General features: G+C 38.3%; 1 protein-coding gene across 2 annotated transcripts in view; it reads left to right on the top strand.

The window, feature by feature from the left end:
• TXNRD3 (thioredoxin reductase 3) overlaps positions 1-16,069 on the top strand; it is an 84,306-nt gene that overhangs the window by 43,909 nt on the left and 24,328 nt on the right. For both annotated transcript variants that reach the window (XM_028524566.2, XM_036009394.1), the window contains exons 7-10: positions 11,358-11,500; positions 12,962-13,077; positions 14,093-14,318; positions 15,512-15,604. In XM_028524566.2, the coding sequence (XP_028380367.1) occupies positions 11,358-11,500; positions 12,962-13,077; positions 14,093-14,318; positions 15,512-15,604 (578 nt within the window). The remainder of the gene's footprint in view (positions 1-11,357; positions 11,501-12,961; positions 13,078-14,092; positions 14,319-15,511; positions 15,605-16,069) is intronic.

The following is a 16,069-nucleotide window of genomic DNA, read 5'->3' as shown; positions in this document are numbered from 1 at the left end:
TCTTTGCCTTTCATGACTTGGAATACTTCCTTCCAGCCCCTTCTTGCATGTAAGTTTTCTTTTGAGAAATCAGCTGCTAGTTTTATGGGTACTCCTTTGTAGGCAACCGTCTCCTTCTCTCTTGCTGCTTTTAAGATTTTCTCCTTATCTTCAGTCTTGGGTAATGTGATTCTGATGTGCCTTGGTGTGTGCTTCCTTGGGTTAAACTTTTTTGGGACTCTCTGAGCTTCCTGGATGTCCTCCGGGTCTATTTCCTTTGCCAGATTGGGGAAGTTCTCCATTTTGTTTTCAAATACATTTTCATTTTATTGTTCTTCCTCTTCTTCTGGCACCCTTATAGTTCAGATGTTAGAATGTTTTAAGTTGTCCTGGAGGTTCCTAAGCCTCTCCTCATTTTTTTTTGAATTCTTGTTTCTTCATTCTTTTCTAGTTGAATGTTTATTTTTCCTTCTGCTCCAAATCATTGATTTGAGTCCTGGTTTCTTTCCCTTCACTGTTGGTTCCCTGTACACTTTCTTTTATTTCACTTCAGTTTTTCCTCTGTTTTGTGACCATACTCAACCTTATTTCTGTGAGCATCCTGATTACAAGTGTTTTCAACTCTGCATCCATTCTGTTATTTGGGCCATATATTTATGTCTTAGTGTACCTGTTATGTTCTAAGGTGCAGAGCCTTAGTTATTTGCAGGGGAGGGACAACCCATATCACTGTGTTGTGGCACTGTATATGGGGGAGGAGTCACAAGGGAAACAATTCCACTTGTTCAGCTCTCAGCTAGCCTTCAGTAAGTTCCTCTGGTACCCACAAGCAAATTTGGCCTTTCTGGTGCTGATTCATGGATGGGTAGTTTTGTCTATGTTCTAGGACCCTGTGGGTCTCTCCAGTGAACTCTCCTGTGAGGCTGGGAGTTTATCCTGCTGTGTCAACCACCACAGGTTTTTTCAGTCAGAGGTTTTGAGGCTTTATTTCCCTGTGCTGGGCCCCAGGTTGTGCAGTCTGTCTTGCTCCCCAGTTGTTCCTCCTGGTTTATTTGCTCACAAATGTGGGACTGCCCACTCTACCAGCTGCTGCCTGACCCATCCTGATCCTCCAGCTGCCACCTGCCCCATACCCTCCCCGCCCCTCCTACCAGTCTGGATAAATTTCTTCTTTAACTACTTTGTTGTTGGACTTCCATGCAGTTAAGTTTTCTGGTAGTTCTGGTTATTTTTTGTTTGTGAATTTGTTGTCCTTTTGGTTGTGCAAGGAGGCAAAGTGTATCTACTTGAGCCTCCACCTTAGCTAGAAGTCTGTTTTTGTTTTTCCAATACAGGTGTTGATAGTGGTGTTCATTTTAATGTACATAGTTTTGATCTTCTTTTTCCTAAATAAATCCCTTTAACATTTCATAGAAGTGCTTGGTTATGATGAACTCCCTTTAACTTGACCTTGTCTGGGAAGTACCTTATCTGCCCTCCCATTCTAAATGATAGCTTTGCTGGATAGAGTAATCTTGGATGTAGGTCCTTGCCTTTCATGACTTTGAATATTTCCTGCCAGCCACATCTTGCCTGCAAGATTTCTTTTGAGAAATCAGCTGATATTCTTATGGGACTGCTTTTTAGGTAACTGTTCATTTTCTCTTGTTGCTTTTAAGATTTTCTCTTTATCTTTCATTTTTGGCATTTTAATTATGATGTGTCTTGGTGTGGCCCTCTTTGGGTCCAACTTGTTTTGGAGTCTCTGAGCTTCCTCGACTTGTATGTTTATTTCCTTTACAAGACTGGGGATGTTTTTTCATTATTTCTTTTTAGAGTTTTCAATTTCTTGATCTTCCTCTTCTCCTTCTGGCGTCCCTTTGATTTGGATATTGGACCTTTTGGAGATGTCCCAGAGTCTCCTTAAACTCTCCTCATTTTTAAAAAAATTCTTGTTTCTTCATTTTGTTCTGGTTGAAGGTTTATTTCTTCCCTTTTGTACCAAATAATTGGCTTGAATGTATGCTTCCTTCCCTTCAGTATTGGTTTCCTGTTGATTTTTCTTTATTTCCCTTACTAGAGCCTTCAGTTTTTTTCCCTTAGGCTTTTGCCGCATTCAATGAGATCTTTAAGCACCCTGATTACCAGTGTTTTGAATTCTGCATCTGATAGGTTGGCTGTCTCCACATCACTCAGTTCTTTTTCTGGAGTTCTGTTCTGTTCCTTCATTTGGGCCATATTTCTTTGTCTCCTGATTTTGGCAACCTCTCTGTGTCTGTGCACTTGGTAGAGTTGCTTTGATTATGTTTTAGTGCACCTTTCAAGTCATATGAGGAAGATCCTTGGGTATTAGCCAAAGTGGAGCAACCATGGTTCCATGTGTGAGAGAGGATTCCAAGAGGGGATAGTGTCCTTGCTGACTGACTTCTGGGGACTTGCCTGGCCCTCGCCCTGTTTCCAGTTATTCTACCCTCTTCCCAGTGTGCCTGGTACCCCCTCAGCTGCTGTCCTGATTGTGGTTCCCAAGGTAGGTGGGTTTGTACACATTCTGGGCTGTCCTGCGAAACTGGCAGTTTCTTCCTCTGCCCTAACCCCCACTGAGTTTACAGCCAGAAGTTACGAGGCGTTCTTTTTCCTGGCACTGGAGCCCTGATATACACAGTGTGGCCTGGGGCTGGGCTTGCTCACCAAGTGTCGTGAATGTGTGGCTGCCGGTTTCACCATCACCACTGCCACATCAAATCTTCTCCACCCCAACTCCTCATCTTCACCCCTCCTACCCATCTGGATAAACATAGTTTGTTTAAATCCTTGGTTGTCAGGCTTCAATACAGTTCTGAGTGTTTTTCTGGGTGATTTTCTGGCAGTTCTGGGTGTTTTTCATTTTTAAGTTAGTTGTGTCTCTTCTCATGGTTGTACAGTGAGGCAAGGCATGCCTATCTACACCTCTACTTGACTGGAAGCCCTTATATAGTTCTTAACATCCTGCTGCCTATTCTGTACCTATCAGTTTGTATTTCTTAATGCCTGCACCTTTTCCCCCATTTTTCCATTTCCCCTTCCAAACAGTAGTCATCCAAATGAACTGCACATCTATGATTTTGTTTCTGTTGTGCTTGTTTGCTTAGTTCATTTTTTAGATTCAATTGTTGATAGTTGTGAATTTATTGCCCTTTTGATATTCATAGTTTTGACCTTCTTTTTCTTAAATAAGTCCTTTCAACATTTCATATAATAATGGCTTGGTGATGATGAACTCTAATTTTACCTTGTCTGGGGAACACTATATCTGCCCTCCTATTCTAAATGATAACTTTGCTAGATAGAATAATCTAGGTTGTAAGTCCTTGCTTTTTATTACTTTGAATACTTCTTGCCAGTCCCTTCTAGTGGCAAAGTATCTTTTGAGAAATCAGCTGACAGTCTTATGGGAACTTTTTTTGTAGGTAACTATCTGCTTTTCTCTTCCTGCTTTTAAAATTCTCACCTTATCTTTAACCTTTGGCATTTTAATTGTGATGTGTCTTGGTGTGGTCCTCTTTGCATCCATGTTGTTTGGGACTCTCTGAGTTTCCTGAGCTTGTATGTCTGTCTCCTTAACCAAATTAAGAAAGTTTCCCTTCATTACTTTTTCAAATAGGTTATCAATTTCTTGCTCTGTCTCTTCCCCTTCCAGCACCCCTATGATTTGAATGTTGGTACGTTTGAAGTTGTCCCAGAGGCTCCTTACCTTATCCTTGTTTTGTTTTATTCTTTTTTCCTTCTTGCTGTTCTGATTGAATGTTTTCTTCTTATGTTCCAAATCATTGATTTAATTCTAGGTTTCATCTACTCTATTGTTGATTTCCTCTTAAATTTTCTTTATTTCACTCAGTGTTTCCTTCATTTCTGTTGGATCATTTTTATGCTGTTAAAGTACCCAGTGAGTTCTTTGAGCATCCTAATAATCAGTGTTTTGAACTCTGCATCTGATAGATTGCTTATCTCCAGTTTGTTTGTTTGTTTGTTTGTTTCTGGAGTTTTGCTCTGTTCTTTTATTGGGGCCATATTTCTTTGTCTCCTCATTTTGGCAGTCTCCCTGTGTTTGTTTCTGTGTGTTAGGTAGAGCTGCTTTGACTCCCTGTCTTAGTAGTATGGCCTAATGTAGTAGAAAAACACACCTATAAGTTGAATGGGGCAGAGACTTAAGTAATCTCCAAGGTGGGGCATCCTTTGTGAACTTGGTTGATGAAGTCTCAGATATGGTACAGTCACTTTATGGCTGTGTGGGAGAGGGCTCAGAAAAGGACAATAGCAGCTGCCTGGACTCAGGAGTTTTTTCCAGGAGGTATTGCTCCCTGGCACTCACCCTGATGCGAGACACCTCATTTTCTCCCTGTATATCACTGGTGTGCTTCAAACTGTTGCCCTGATGCTGTAGTCCAGAGGGAGTGTGTTTGTGTAACTTCTATGACCGTTGCAGGCCCCTTAAGAGGAGATGCCTGAAAATCCTGCAGTTTCTTCTGCCGCCCCAACCCCCACTCATTTTTACTGCCAGAAGTTATGGGGACTTACCTTCCTGGCACTGGAATTGTGGCCTGAGTGCTTTGGTGTGGGGCTGGGATCCCTCCTAAGATATCCCTCCTGATTTTTTTCCACATGCATGGGTATGAGACTGTCCATTCCATGTCTCCTCATCTCCACCCATTCTATCAGTCTGAATGGTTATGACTTCTTCAATTCCATTGGACTTCCATATAGCTTAATTTTCTGACAGTTCTGGGTGACATTTATTTTGTAGTTTAGTTGTAACTTTTGCTGTGGTTTTGGGAGGAGGTGAGCTATGTGTACCTATGCCTCTATCTTGACTGGATGGCTAAAATTTTAAATATCTCCTTGAAAAGGAGTATCTTTCAGAAAAACATGAGTAACCAGAATTGACTTGAACTGTCTAAGAAAACATTAAGAACAACACATTCCCCAGATAGCATAGAATTATAAATAAATTTCTTCAAATCTTAAGGAACTCTTTCTCTATATTTTTTTGAATTTTGAATCCACATTTTATTTATTTATTTTTAAGTTCTTTAAGACTATATATTAGGCCCCCCACCACCACCTCACTCCACCCCCTTCCCCTGGCAACCACCACACTGCTGTCTGTGTCTATGAGTTTCAGTTTCATACCTTACATATGTGTGAAATCGTGTGCATGGTTCTTAGCTTTTTCTGACTGACTTATTTCACTTAGCATAATATTCTCTGGGTCCATCAGTGTCATCACCAATGGCAGTATTTCATTTTTCTTATGGCTCAGTAGTATTCCATAGTGTATATGTACCACATCTTCTTTATAAGGTCTTCTATTGAAGAACACTTTGGTTGTCTCCATGTCTTGGCCACTGAATAATGCTGCAGTAAACATAGGGTTGCACATATCTTTTTTTAAAATTTATTTTTAGAGAGAGGTAGGAAGGGAAGGAGAAAGAAAGGGAGAGAAATATCAATGTGTGGTTGCCTCTCATGTGTCCCTTACTTGGGAGCTGGCCTACAACCTAGGTCTTTGCCCTGATTGGGAATTGAACCAGTGATCCTTTGGTTCACAGCCTGCACTGAATCCATTGAGCTTCACCATCCAGGGTGGGTGCGTATATCTTTGTGAATACATGTTTTCGAGCTCTTCAGATAGAGCCTCAGGACACAATATGCTGGGTCATATACTAACTCAGTTATTAATTTTTTGAGGAACTGCCATACTGTTTTCCATAGTGGCTGTACCAGGCTACATTCCCACTGGTAGTGAATGTGGGTTCCCTTTTCTCCACAACCCCTCTAACACTTGTTATCAGTTGTATTGTTGATAACAGCTGTTCTAACAGGAATGAGGTGCTATGTCATGGTAGTTTTGATTTGCATCTCCCTGATAGCTAGTAAGGTTGAACCTCTTTTCATATGTATGTTCACCATTTGTATGTCTTTTTGAGAGAAGTGTCTGTTTGGGTTCTCTGCCCATTTTTCAGTTGGATTGTTTGTTTGATATTGATTTTATGAGTTCTTGGTATATTTTATTTGTTTTTTTGAAAAGTTGGGCAATTTTTTAGAAAGTTAAGCATATGGCCAAGGAATCTCACTGCTGGATATCCACCCATGAGAAATAAAATCTTATATCTACATAAAGATTTGTGCATAAAGGTTCATAGCAGTGTTGTTCATTGCAGACTAAATCTGGAAACTACCCAAATCTCTGCCAACTGGTGAAGAAACAAATTATGGTATACCCATGCAGTGGAATACTACTCAACAATAAAATGTAAGGAACTACTAATAAATACAACAACATGAATGAATCTCAGAATCATCACTCTGAGTTAAAATAGGATAGAACACAAGAGACTATGTATTACCAGTATGATTACATATGTATGAAATTCTAGAAGAGTCAAAACTTCCATCATTAGACAAAAAAGCAGATCGGTGATTGCTATAGGTAAGAAGGAGTTAAGAACTGACTGTAAAAGGGCATGAGAGAACATTTGGGGTGAGGCAGAGTGTTCCAAAACTTCCTTTGGGTGGTGGATACTTAACTGTATGTGTATAACTTGAAATGGCTCAGTTTTATTGTAAGTTATAGCTCAATGAAGATATTTAAAAATAAAGGTGGCTTCATTAGATCTGCAGGTTTACTAGCCATGTAACATTCACCAGTTTACATTTTCTCACGTGCACACTTGTACACATTTTATTTTTAAAGCAATAATTTCTTTATTGTATTGTAGTTATTGGGCTTACACATGATTCTTCTAACTAGGAAAAGAATCATGTAGTTATCAATACTGCTACTTGTTCTATCTCACAAGGTTGTTGTGAAATACTACACAAGATAACTATTGAGACAGTGCTTTGGCAACTCTAAAGTAGTATTACACAACTATATAGTAGACTTCACATTTTTACAAAACAGACATGAAAATGCTTTTTTACATGATTGCCTTGAGACTCTTGACAACTTGGGTATTCCAAAGTCAGTCTTTGCTCGGGAACAGAGAACCAATACAATGGTCACCTTTTTAACATCCTTTTTAAACCTATTTCTACTGACTGTTGATTTACTGGATGGCTCAATGTAGTATTATCTAGGCTATACTTTCATTTTCCAAAAAGAAATACTAAAGAAATGTTTTCAGAAAGTGATTAGATGAGGATGACAAGACATTTATTTCCAGTGGTAAAGACCAAAACCTAGGAAACTGTCTTTAAGCACTTTCCCAAGAGGTTTACAACTGAAGATTTTTTTTCCTCTAAAGTCAGTTAAATTCTTTACATTAACTACTTCAGCTTCACATGTCTTACTGAATATAGGGTCCAGCAGAAGTAATGTCTGCTTGAGTGTGACTGAAGGGTAATAATATGGTGTAATAATTTATAGTTTTAATTTGAACATTTCACCTAAAATGTCATATGGTGTGCTTCAGTGTGATAGTTATGTTACAGATTTACATTCTTATGATTTAGGAATAAAAGATTTTGTAATAAAAAAGGGGTGTTATTTGTGCTGGAACCTTGTGTTTACTAATGTGTCCTGCCTTAGCAAGAGTGGGTGAATAATTGTAATACTGAAACTTTTAAAACCAGTACAGTAATCATTTCATAGTTTCACCTGTTGCAAAATTTAACAAATTCTTATTTTTTTCTTACTACCACTGCACAGCTGGGTTCTCCACTATCCTACCAGGTATGGGTGATATTTGACATTTAGCTTAGCTATATAAACAGGTTTCTGCACTGCAACAAGTGTGAAGGCTGTTTTGAAATACATAATCTCTTCTTCAAATGCAGTTTGGTGACTAAATTTTACCTTGAATTCAAGTTTACATTACATCAAGTCTGACAATTTTAAAGTTTTTCTACCAGCAACAGATATAGCAACCAAAAATGAACAAAGCCTGTAGTATCACATAATATTTTACTATCATTGTCAATTTTTAAGGACTCCCTTTACTAACAGTTCTAAGAGGATGATTCTATGGTCAGTTTACTACCGTGCTTCATTTGATTCAGTCCTGCTTCAGTCTGGGCAGTAGTAACCATATCTCTTAGGGTTCACATTTGTCCTTTGATAACATTGAGGCCGCTGGGTCCTGTAACCAAATACCTCCAGTTTTAGCTTCCAAGAAACCTGAACATGAAATCTGGGTCCTGTGCATCCTGACAGGTGTTCCTGACCTGTTGTTCCTCTTGTGGAAGAGCTAGAACAGAGTAGGGGCCATGCTGGCCATAGCCAGGCTGGGGTTACTCCTCAGGGCCCTTGCTAGGCCCCTGCTTCTAGAGCCATCCTGCCATCCATGGGCCCCTCAGTAATGTCGAGTTCTTTATATATTTTAGATATTAAACCTTGTTGGAGCTGTTGTTTGCAAATATCATCTCCCTTTCTGTCAGTTGCCTCTTTGTTTTATTACTGGTTTCTTTTCCTGTGCAGAAGCTTTTTAGTTTGATATCCCATTCATTTATTTTTGCCTTTACTTCCCTTGCCTGTGGGGTTCTCTCTAATTTAAATTGTGTAAGGGTTAGAAAAATTGAAAAGGTTTACCTTTTATTTTTTGAGGCTGACTTGATTATACAGAAGAATAGTCTAAGTATAGAAAGCTATAGCCTGTTAAGGTAACAAACCTCTAGAAAAAGCATTGACAAATCCTCTGTAGCACTCTACTAAAAGAACGCAGTGTCCTTATGAGGATTCATTCTGGGGATGCAAGAATGAGTCAACATCAGGAAATCATGGTAGGAGTACATAAGATCCACACGATGACCTAGATTTCTGCTCCCAAAGCATATAATAAAATTCTTATATCTATTCTTGCTTTTTAAAAACAACTGTTAGGGAAATAAGCAAAGAAATGAATACTTCCTTTATATAATGAACAAAAATCAGAAGCAAATACTTAATAGAGAAAATTTTGAGACATTTGCATTAAAGTCAAGACTAAGACATGGCTGCACACTTCTACTACTAATACCCACATTGTTTTGGTGCTTCTGGCCAATGCACAAAAAGGAAGAATAGAAAAGGAAAAATGTGTACATATTTGAAAAGGAGGAAGAAAAAGATTTTGTAAATTTATAATATGAATTATATGCAATATATCTAGAATGTACAACATATCAGCAGTAATGTTAACTATGTAATAGAAAATTGCAACACAAATGATAGAATAACTTGGAATGAATAAATCTATCTAGGGATGTACAAAATATATATGAAAAGAATATACAAATTCTATAACAGAATATATACTGGTTTTTGAAGAGAATGCCTCAGTATTTTGAAGACATTATATCAAAATTAATTTGTAAATTTCATTTAAGTCCAAGAAATATCTCAAATTTTTTTTGGTGGGGGGACTTGACAGATTGTTCTAAGTTCATATTGAAAAGTGTGGATAGTTAATCTTTGAGAATGACTTTTTTCATCAGTATTTAAAATGATGATACTGTTGCAGGAATATACTGCCAGTCCATGGACTTGCCATATTAAAACCTCCTAGGGGACCTTTTTAACTATAAGTTCTGAGGTCCTGCTCCTGACTGCACAGGTTTGAGGTGGGTCCTAGGATCTGTATATTTCAACATGTTTCCCAGGGGTCCGGATGTGCAGCCATATTGGGAACCTCATATATAGAATGTCTTTTACAAGAAGAACCAGAAACAAGGATATAAAGTGTGAATTTAACTGAGGAGGACCTTGGGATAAATGATTTTTTAAGGGTTGGAAGAATAGCTTTTACAACTATTGGGGGAGTGAGGCAGAGGTATTTTAGGATATGAGGGTATGTGCTGTTGTGGAAAGGGTCAGCACTGCTGGGTCATAACCTCCAGGCATCATAGGATGGTAGTTGGGTAATGTAGTAACCAGAATGACCTTCCAGATTACAAAATGTTAGTTGACTTTATTATATATATTGGCATCCTAGAAAGGGTGATATGAGTTCTGGATCATAAACAGTTACATTAGCCAAGCCTCTCTGCACTGTGACCTCATTTCCTTGCTTGCATCATAACATCTCCATGTTCCTGATGAGTGGTGGGGCCTTTCTTGAGAGTACTAGATGGTGATGAGAGGGTGAACTCTCTCTTGGCTGGGTTTGTCTTCAGGGATCTCATCTAGTTTGATGGGACCCTTGGGCTGGCCTCTGTCTCACAAACAGGTGACACATGGAGACAGTATGTCTTTTAGGAACCAGCATCAGCAGGTAAGGTGAATGCCCAGAAATAAATTCCACCTAGAAGATACAGGGATGATAAGAAATCTGATCCCATCAACTGCCACCCAACTTCACCAGGAAGTGGGTAAGCATTTCAATACAAATGGTGTGCAATGGTGTGTAATAACCACATTTATCATAAAGAAATATAGGGTATTCACTATCATAAAACCACAGCTGGTTGAACTGAATGGGAATAGCCCAGACCTGTCTGGGGAGGTGAATGTGCAGTGCTCACTGACCTGAGGCCTGCTTCCCTTTAAATGCAGAAGGCTGATGTGGACCCTGTCTCCTGGGGTCTGCTTCATTATGGATGAAAAAGACATTCACATGGCTTACCGAATCCGGTGGAGGAAAAGGGACAACGTGGCTTTTCTCTCAGGGGGAGCAAAAGCCTCAGCCCTTGCTCCAATGAGCTTTTATTGTCTTGGCACAGTACAAGAAGGTCCTCATTGACTATTCACAGGTTCACTTTGGATGGTTACCTATTACAGAAAACAAAGGAGCCAGTGCTGCTAATCACATCACAGGAGAGGGATATTTGCAAATGAAAAGGCAAAAGTAGTTGAACCTGGTGGCACTCATCCTTGGAAGGTTTAGCATGGTTTTTAGGAAGTTGCTTTGTAGTAAATGTCCTCAATTCAGGGTGAGGGAGTTTTAGTAAAAAGCAAGAATCATAGTAGCCTAGGTACATTGCAGGCATGATTCCCCACAGGAGAACCTATCCGTGGGCATGGGTCCTGTGCATCTCCAAGTGGGAGCTGGGCCCACGCCACATAGAACGGTTTACTACAGAAGGCCACATGCAGCAGGCCCTCACAAAATGTGAAAGTGCCTCCTCTGGTGCTCCTGAGTAGAGATCTTCCTGCCTCATAACTTTGCATGCGTGGCCATAGGAGAGCTAGTTTTCCCCATTCTCTCCTTGGTGGATTTTTTTCCCAGTTTTCTTTTCAGAACTATGCTTTTTTGCATATGTTTTGTAATATAAAAGAGGTAGAAGTATGAATCATAGCTAGTATAAAAAAGGTTTAAGTTACTAATTATTTTCTGTTCACTTCTTGGTTTTTAAAGCAATATATTATGTGGCTCATGTGTGGTTATATGTAGTTACATTTACAGTAAAATTCACTTTATGATTTCACCCTGGTTATTTATTTTCAGTGAGGCACAACTGGAAGACCATGACAGAAGCTATTCAAAACCACATTGGCTCTCTAAATTGGAGCTACAGGCTGTCTTTGAGGGAGAAGGCTGTGGCCTATGTAAATTCCTATGGAGAATTTGTTGAGCACCATAAAATAAAGGTAGTGTTTGAATATTTTGTCTTGTTCATTGCTTTCCTTTACTACTGCTTGTACTTGCCTTGACTAAAATTCCACGTTGCATGTTAAGGGGTATAGCTAGTATATATTCGGCCATGCATGCACAAGTATTTCTTCCATTGTTTGTGGATTCCACATGTCTAGCTAAACTAAGGAAATTTCCTTTTAAAGAACTCTTTAAAGTTCTTTGAAATTGCCTTTTGATTACTATTTTAAAAGAAAATGTTTAAACAGTAAAAAAATCAAAATTTTAGTGTTAATTCTTTTAAAAAATGAAACCTTAAATAGAACTTCAATATATATTATTCATAAAAGTATTAATAAAGGTAGCATCAGATTAGTGTATTTTATACATTTATATTTATAATGTTTATGTATCATAAGATCAATATGTAAGGAAAATGAGACCATTTTGATGAATACAAAACTTTTTAATTGGAGTTTTGAAAGACAAGCAAATATCATCCTCAAGAACCTAGTTTATTTTTGTACTCTGCTTTTGTAGCATAGTGTGCAATAACCTTGATAGAATTTGAGGTTATTTTGTGGTCATTTATTGTCTAGAAAGGTGTGAGGTGGTCCATTTAAAGCTACCCTTTTACAGCCATACATGGGCTAATTTGACCTACATATTCACATGAAACATACTAGAAATCCAAGTCAGTCAGTTTTAGTTCTCAAACTGTCATATACCTAGTATAGCTGGCTGAATAAGTGATCATTCCTAGCCATCCCTGCCTCTCCTATGCCTCCTCATTTAGTGATACTAGAATCTCTCCAGTTACTCCAGCAAGAAACTTCAGGTTCTTCTCATTTCATCCCCACAGCTTGAACTTGTTTGTCTGTCACAGATCCCTGTCTCCAGGTTGCCCTCCCTCCATCCCACTAAAATCATCCCTTTGCTTAAATACTTTGCTTTTTGAATTTTTAAAATGTGAATGTATTTATTATTTACTTATATAATTGGAAATAAACAAACAATGAACAACCTTTCCTGATGCTCCATAGCCTGGATTTTTAGGATGGCATGGAAGGATCTTTACTTTTGGCATTAATCTGTGTGACTTCACCTCTGACACATAGCCTCCTGTCCTGTCACTTCTGGCCACTTGCTGTTCCCTGGATGTCAGCTGCTTTCAGGCCTTTCAGTGTACATTTTTATGTACTATTTTCTCTTTAGGTTTCCATTTCTCTAAAGTCTTTGCACTTTTCTCATCTCCACTTGAAATGCCACCACCTTTAAACCACCCCCACTATGGTTTTTTGGCTAATGTTTTGTGAAGACTTCTATTTCTGTGATGATGCTTATCACACTGCATTATTATTTTGCATGTTTGTTTCTTTTGATCGGAAGCTCCACAGAGGGGAGTAACTAGTTTGATTGTGGTGACTGGTACTTTGTAGTGTTGGTTGAAAAGTGAAATTTACTTTTCTTTTTTCAAGGCAACCAATAGAAAAGGACAGGAAACTTATTATACTGCTGCAAAATTTGTCATAGCAACAGGTGAAAGACCACGGTATTTGGGAATTCAAGGAGATAAAGAATACTGTATTACTAGGTAAGATTAAATAGGCCATTTTCACTGTAAATTGTATTATGTTTGTGTGTTTCCTGTCTTGTTTCACAAAGTTTTGAACTGATAAATAAAAGTATATACAATGCAAGAAGCTATGCAGTTAACATAATGGAGTAAAGAGAAAATAAAGTTAGGTAAATAATAAGGTCACATTTATGCACAAAAATGTGCTTTATGTTTCTAGATAATTGCTCTGGGAATTTGGCTCTAACTTTCCCGAAGGCTGAAGAGAAGAGGCAAATACAATTAGCTTTAGGTTTTAGTGTCTAATATAATAACAATGAACCAGCTGATCAGGAGAATCATGGCTGGCCGTTCCTAAAGAGAATAACATATAATGTAGTACAATGACTTGCAAGCTTTTTTTGACCAGATACACATTAAGAAACATATTTTTCATTGTGCTGTTTAGTCAGGTGAACACACACACACACACATCCAAAACAAAATAATATTTCTTCTTATCACATATAAGTTAGCCTAATATTTTCTATTCTGTTTTTTTAAAAAAAACTTTCCTTGTGCCCTGGCCAGTGTGGCTTGGTCGGTTAGAGCATTGTCCCATGCAACAAAAGTGTATGGGTTTGATTCCTGGTCAGGGCACATATGTAGGTTTCAGGTTCAGTTCCAAGATGGGGCATGTACAGGAGGCAACCACTCTATGTTTCTCTCTCACATGAATGTTTCTTCTCTCCCTCTCTTCTCCCTTGCCTCCTCTCTTCCTTTCTCTCTAAAAGCAATGAAAAAACGTCCTTGGGTGAGGATAAAAACCATACACACAAAACTTTGCTTGCAATCCACTAATTTGATTTTTAAAAAACTGAGGTATACTTCTTCCTCCATAGGAGAAACTATTACAAACTCCAAAAGGCTATTTCTTTTAGTGTTTCTTCACTCAAGCCCCAAATTGTAATTCAGCCAACAAAAGACCATTGAAAGCAGTAACTCATTTCATTTTTATTGCCTAGGTATTCTGTTTCTTATTTTTATTTTTCAGTGATGACCTTTTTTCTCTGCCTTATTGCCCTGGAAAAACATTAGTGATTGGTGCATCTTATGTGGCTCTGGAATGTGCAGGATTTCTTGCTGGTGTTGGCTTAGATGTCACAATTATGGTGCGTTCAATCCTTCTTCGTGGCTTTGATCAAGAAATGGCAGAGAAAGTGGGTTCCTACATGGAACAACATGGTGTTAAGTTCTTACGGAAATTTATACCTGTAATGGTGAGTCTGAATGACATTTGGAATTCTTTTAATGTTCTTTTTACTCTCTCTTTAGCCTTTTATTTTACCCCTCCTTCATGTCATTGAGTGGATTGGTCTGTACTCAATAGGAAACCTTAAGGATAGTGTTCCCACCCCAAGTCTATAATACTGGCCCCGATTTGTCCCTGTCTTCTCTTCCTCTGACAGGGAGGGGTCCTTGTTCCTCTTAGGCCAGATTCCCTCTTCTCTCACTGTTCCTTGCCTTCTCCCACCTTTTCAAGGACTTCCAATCTTCAGGGTCTCCCTTTCTCCTCTATCATGCCCTTCAGTGTCATTTATCTTTAAACAAATAAGCCCTTCCTCCCCTCTCTACTTTTCTGGCTGGGTCCCCATTTTTCTTTTTCCCTTTAGGAGAAAACTATACATGTTGCTTCTCATTTCTTACCTCATTTCCTGCTGCCTCAGACTCTCAGCCGCTTCTTCCTTCCCTACCATTCATTTGAAACTTGTCAGGTGGTGTTGTCAAAGCCATGTTTACATCTCTATCCTACCTTACTGGGCCTCTGGCATCAGTTGGTAAAATTGACATTCTTTCCGTTTGAAACCCACTCCTTTCTCCACTTCTCTGACCCCACAGCCTGTGGCTCCAGGTATACTCAACTTGTAAATATCAGAACACCTGGTCCCTCCTCCCTTTTCAGTTTTCTGCCCTTTATACCTAGGCAGTCTGCTTTAGGCCCACATTTTGTTATCTTAATGCTAATGGCTCTCAGATATATATATATCCTGCTCAGCCATCTCTCCTGAACTCCACACTCATTTGGACAGCTGTCTACTAGATATTTCCACTTGAATTCCTCATAAACATTTCAAATTTAACAAGACAAATATGAAACTCTTGATTTTCTGCCTATGTATATTCCCCTGCTAATCTTTCTGTTGTGTGTACTCACTAAATGATATTATAGTCCACACAATTTACTAAATCAACATCTTAGTAAGCATCCCTTCATTCTTCCTTTTATGCTACCTCCAACTAATCTACCTCCAAAATGTATCTTGTGACAGTCCTCTGTTCTCTGTCTCTCTCTGTTTAGTCCAAAAACCTAAATGCATACGCACACACATATTCACACTCACATGCACATCCTAGGACCCATTAGTTTTCTGTTCCCTTTAGATAAAATCGTTACATTGTTTATCCTTACTAGGTTCAACAGTTGGAGAAAGGTTCACCTGGAAAGCTGAAAGTAGTGGCTAAATCCACTGAAGGACCAGAAACTATTGAAGGAGTATATAACACAGTAAGTTTTTATTTTAGAAGCAAGAAGTGGTTGAACACACTCATAATTTAGCACAGAAGACACTTATGGGAAAATTATATCAGGCTTAACTGTTTTTTGGATTCTTTGTAAGAGTGTAGTGAATGTGGAAGGTAGTTGGTCTGTTGACTTTTATAATGGTACATGAAGGCTACCATGGTAAAATGCAAGTATATGTGTAACTACACATAGAACAAAATCTAGAAGCAGATATTCCTGACTATTATTAATACTTATTTCATGGGCATTAGCTATCTTATACATTTCTGCATTTAAATATTTTTGCAATAAACACTGAATCATTTTATATTTATATATTGTGTATTTTTATTTTAAAATACCTTTCATATTTTCAAAAGTATCTTTTTGAAATATATTTTTATTTTAAAAAATAATATTTAAAATATCCAGATAGTGCATGGGCTATTTTTGGATGGCAACAATTCT

The sequence above is a fragment of the Phyllostomus discolor genome, chromosome 9 (genome assembly GCF_004126475.2).
Source record: "Phyllostomus discolor isolate MPI-MPIP mPhyDis1 chromosome 9, mPhyDis1.pri.v3, whole genome shotgun sequence".
Lineage (NCBI taxonomy): Eukaryota > Metazoa > Chordata > Mammalia > Chiroptera > Phyllostomidae > Phyllostomus > Phyllostomus discolor.
Note: the sequence above shows the minus strand (reverse complement) of the source record. Positions and strands in the feature narration are given on the sequence as shown.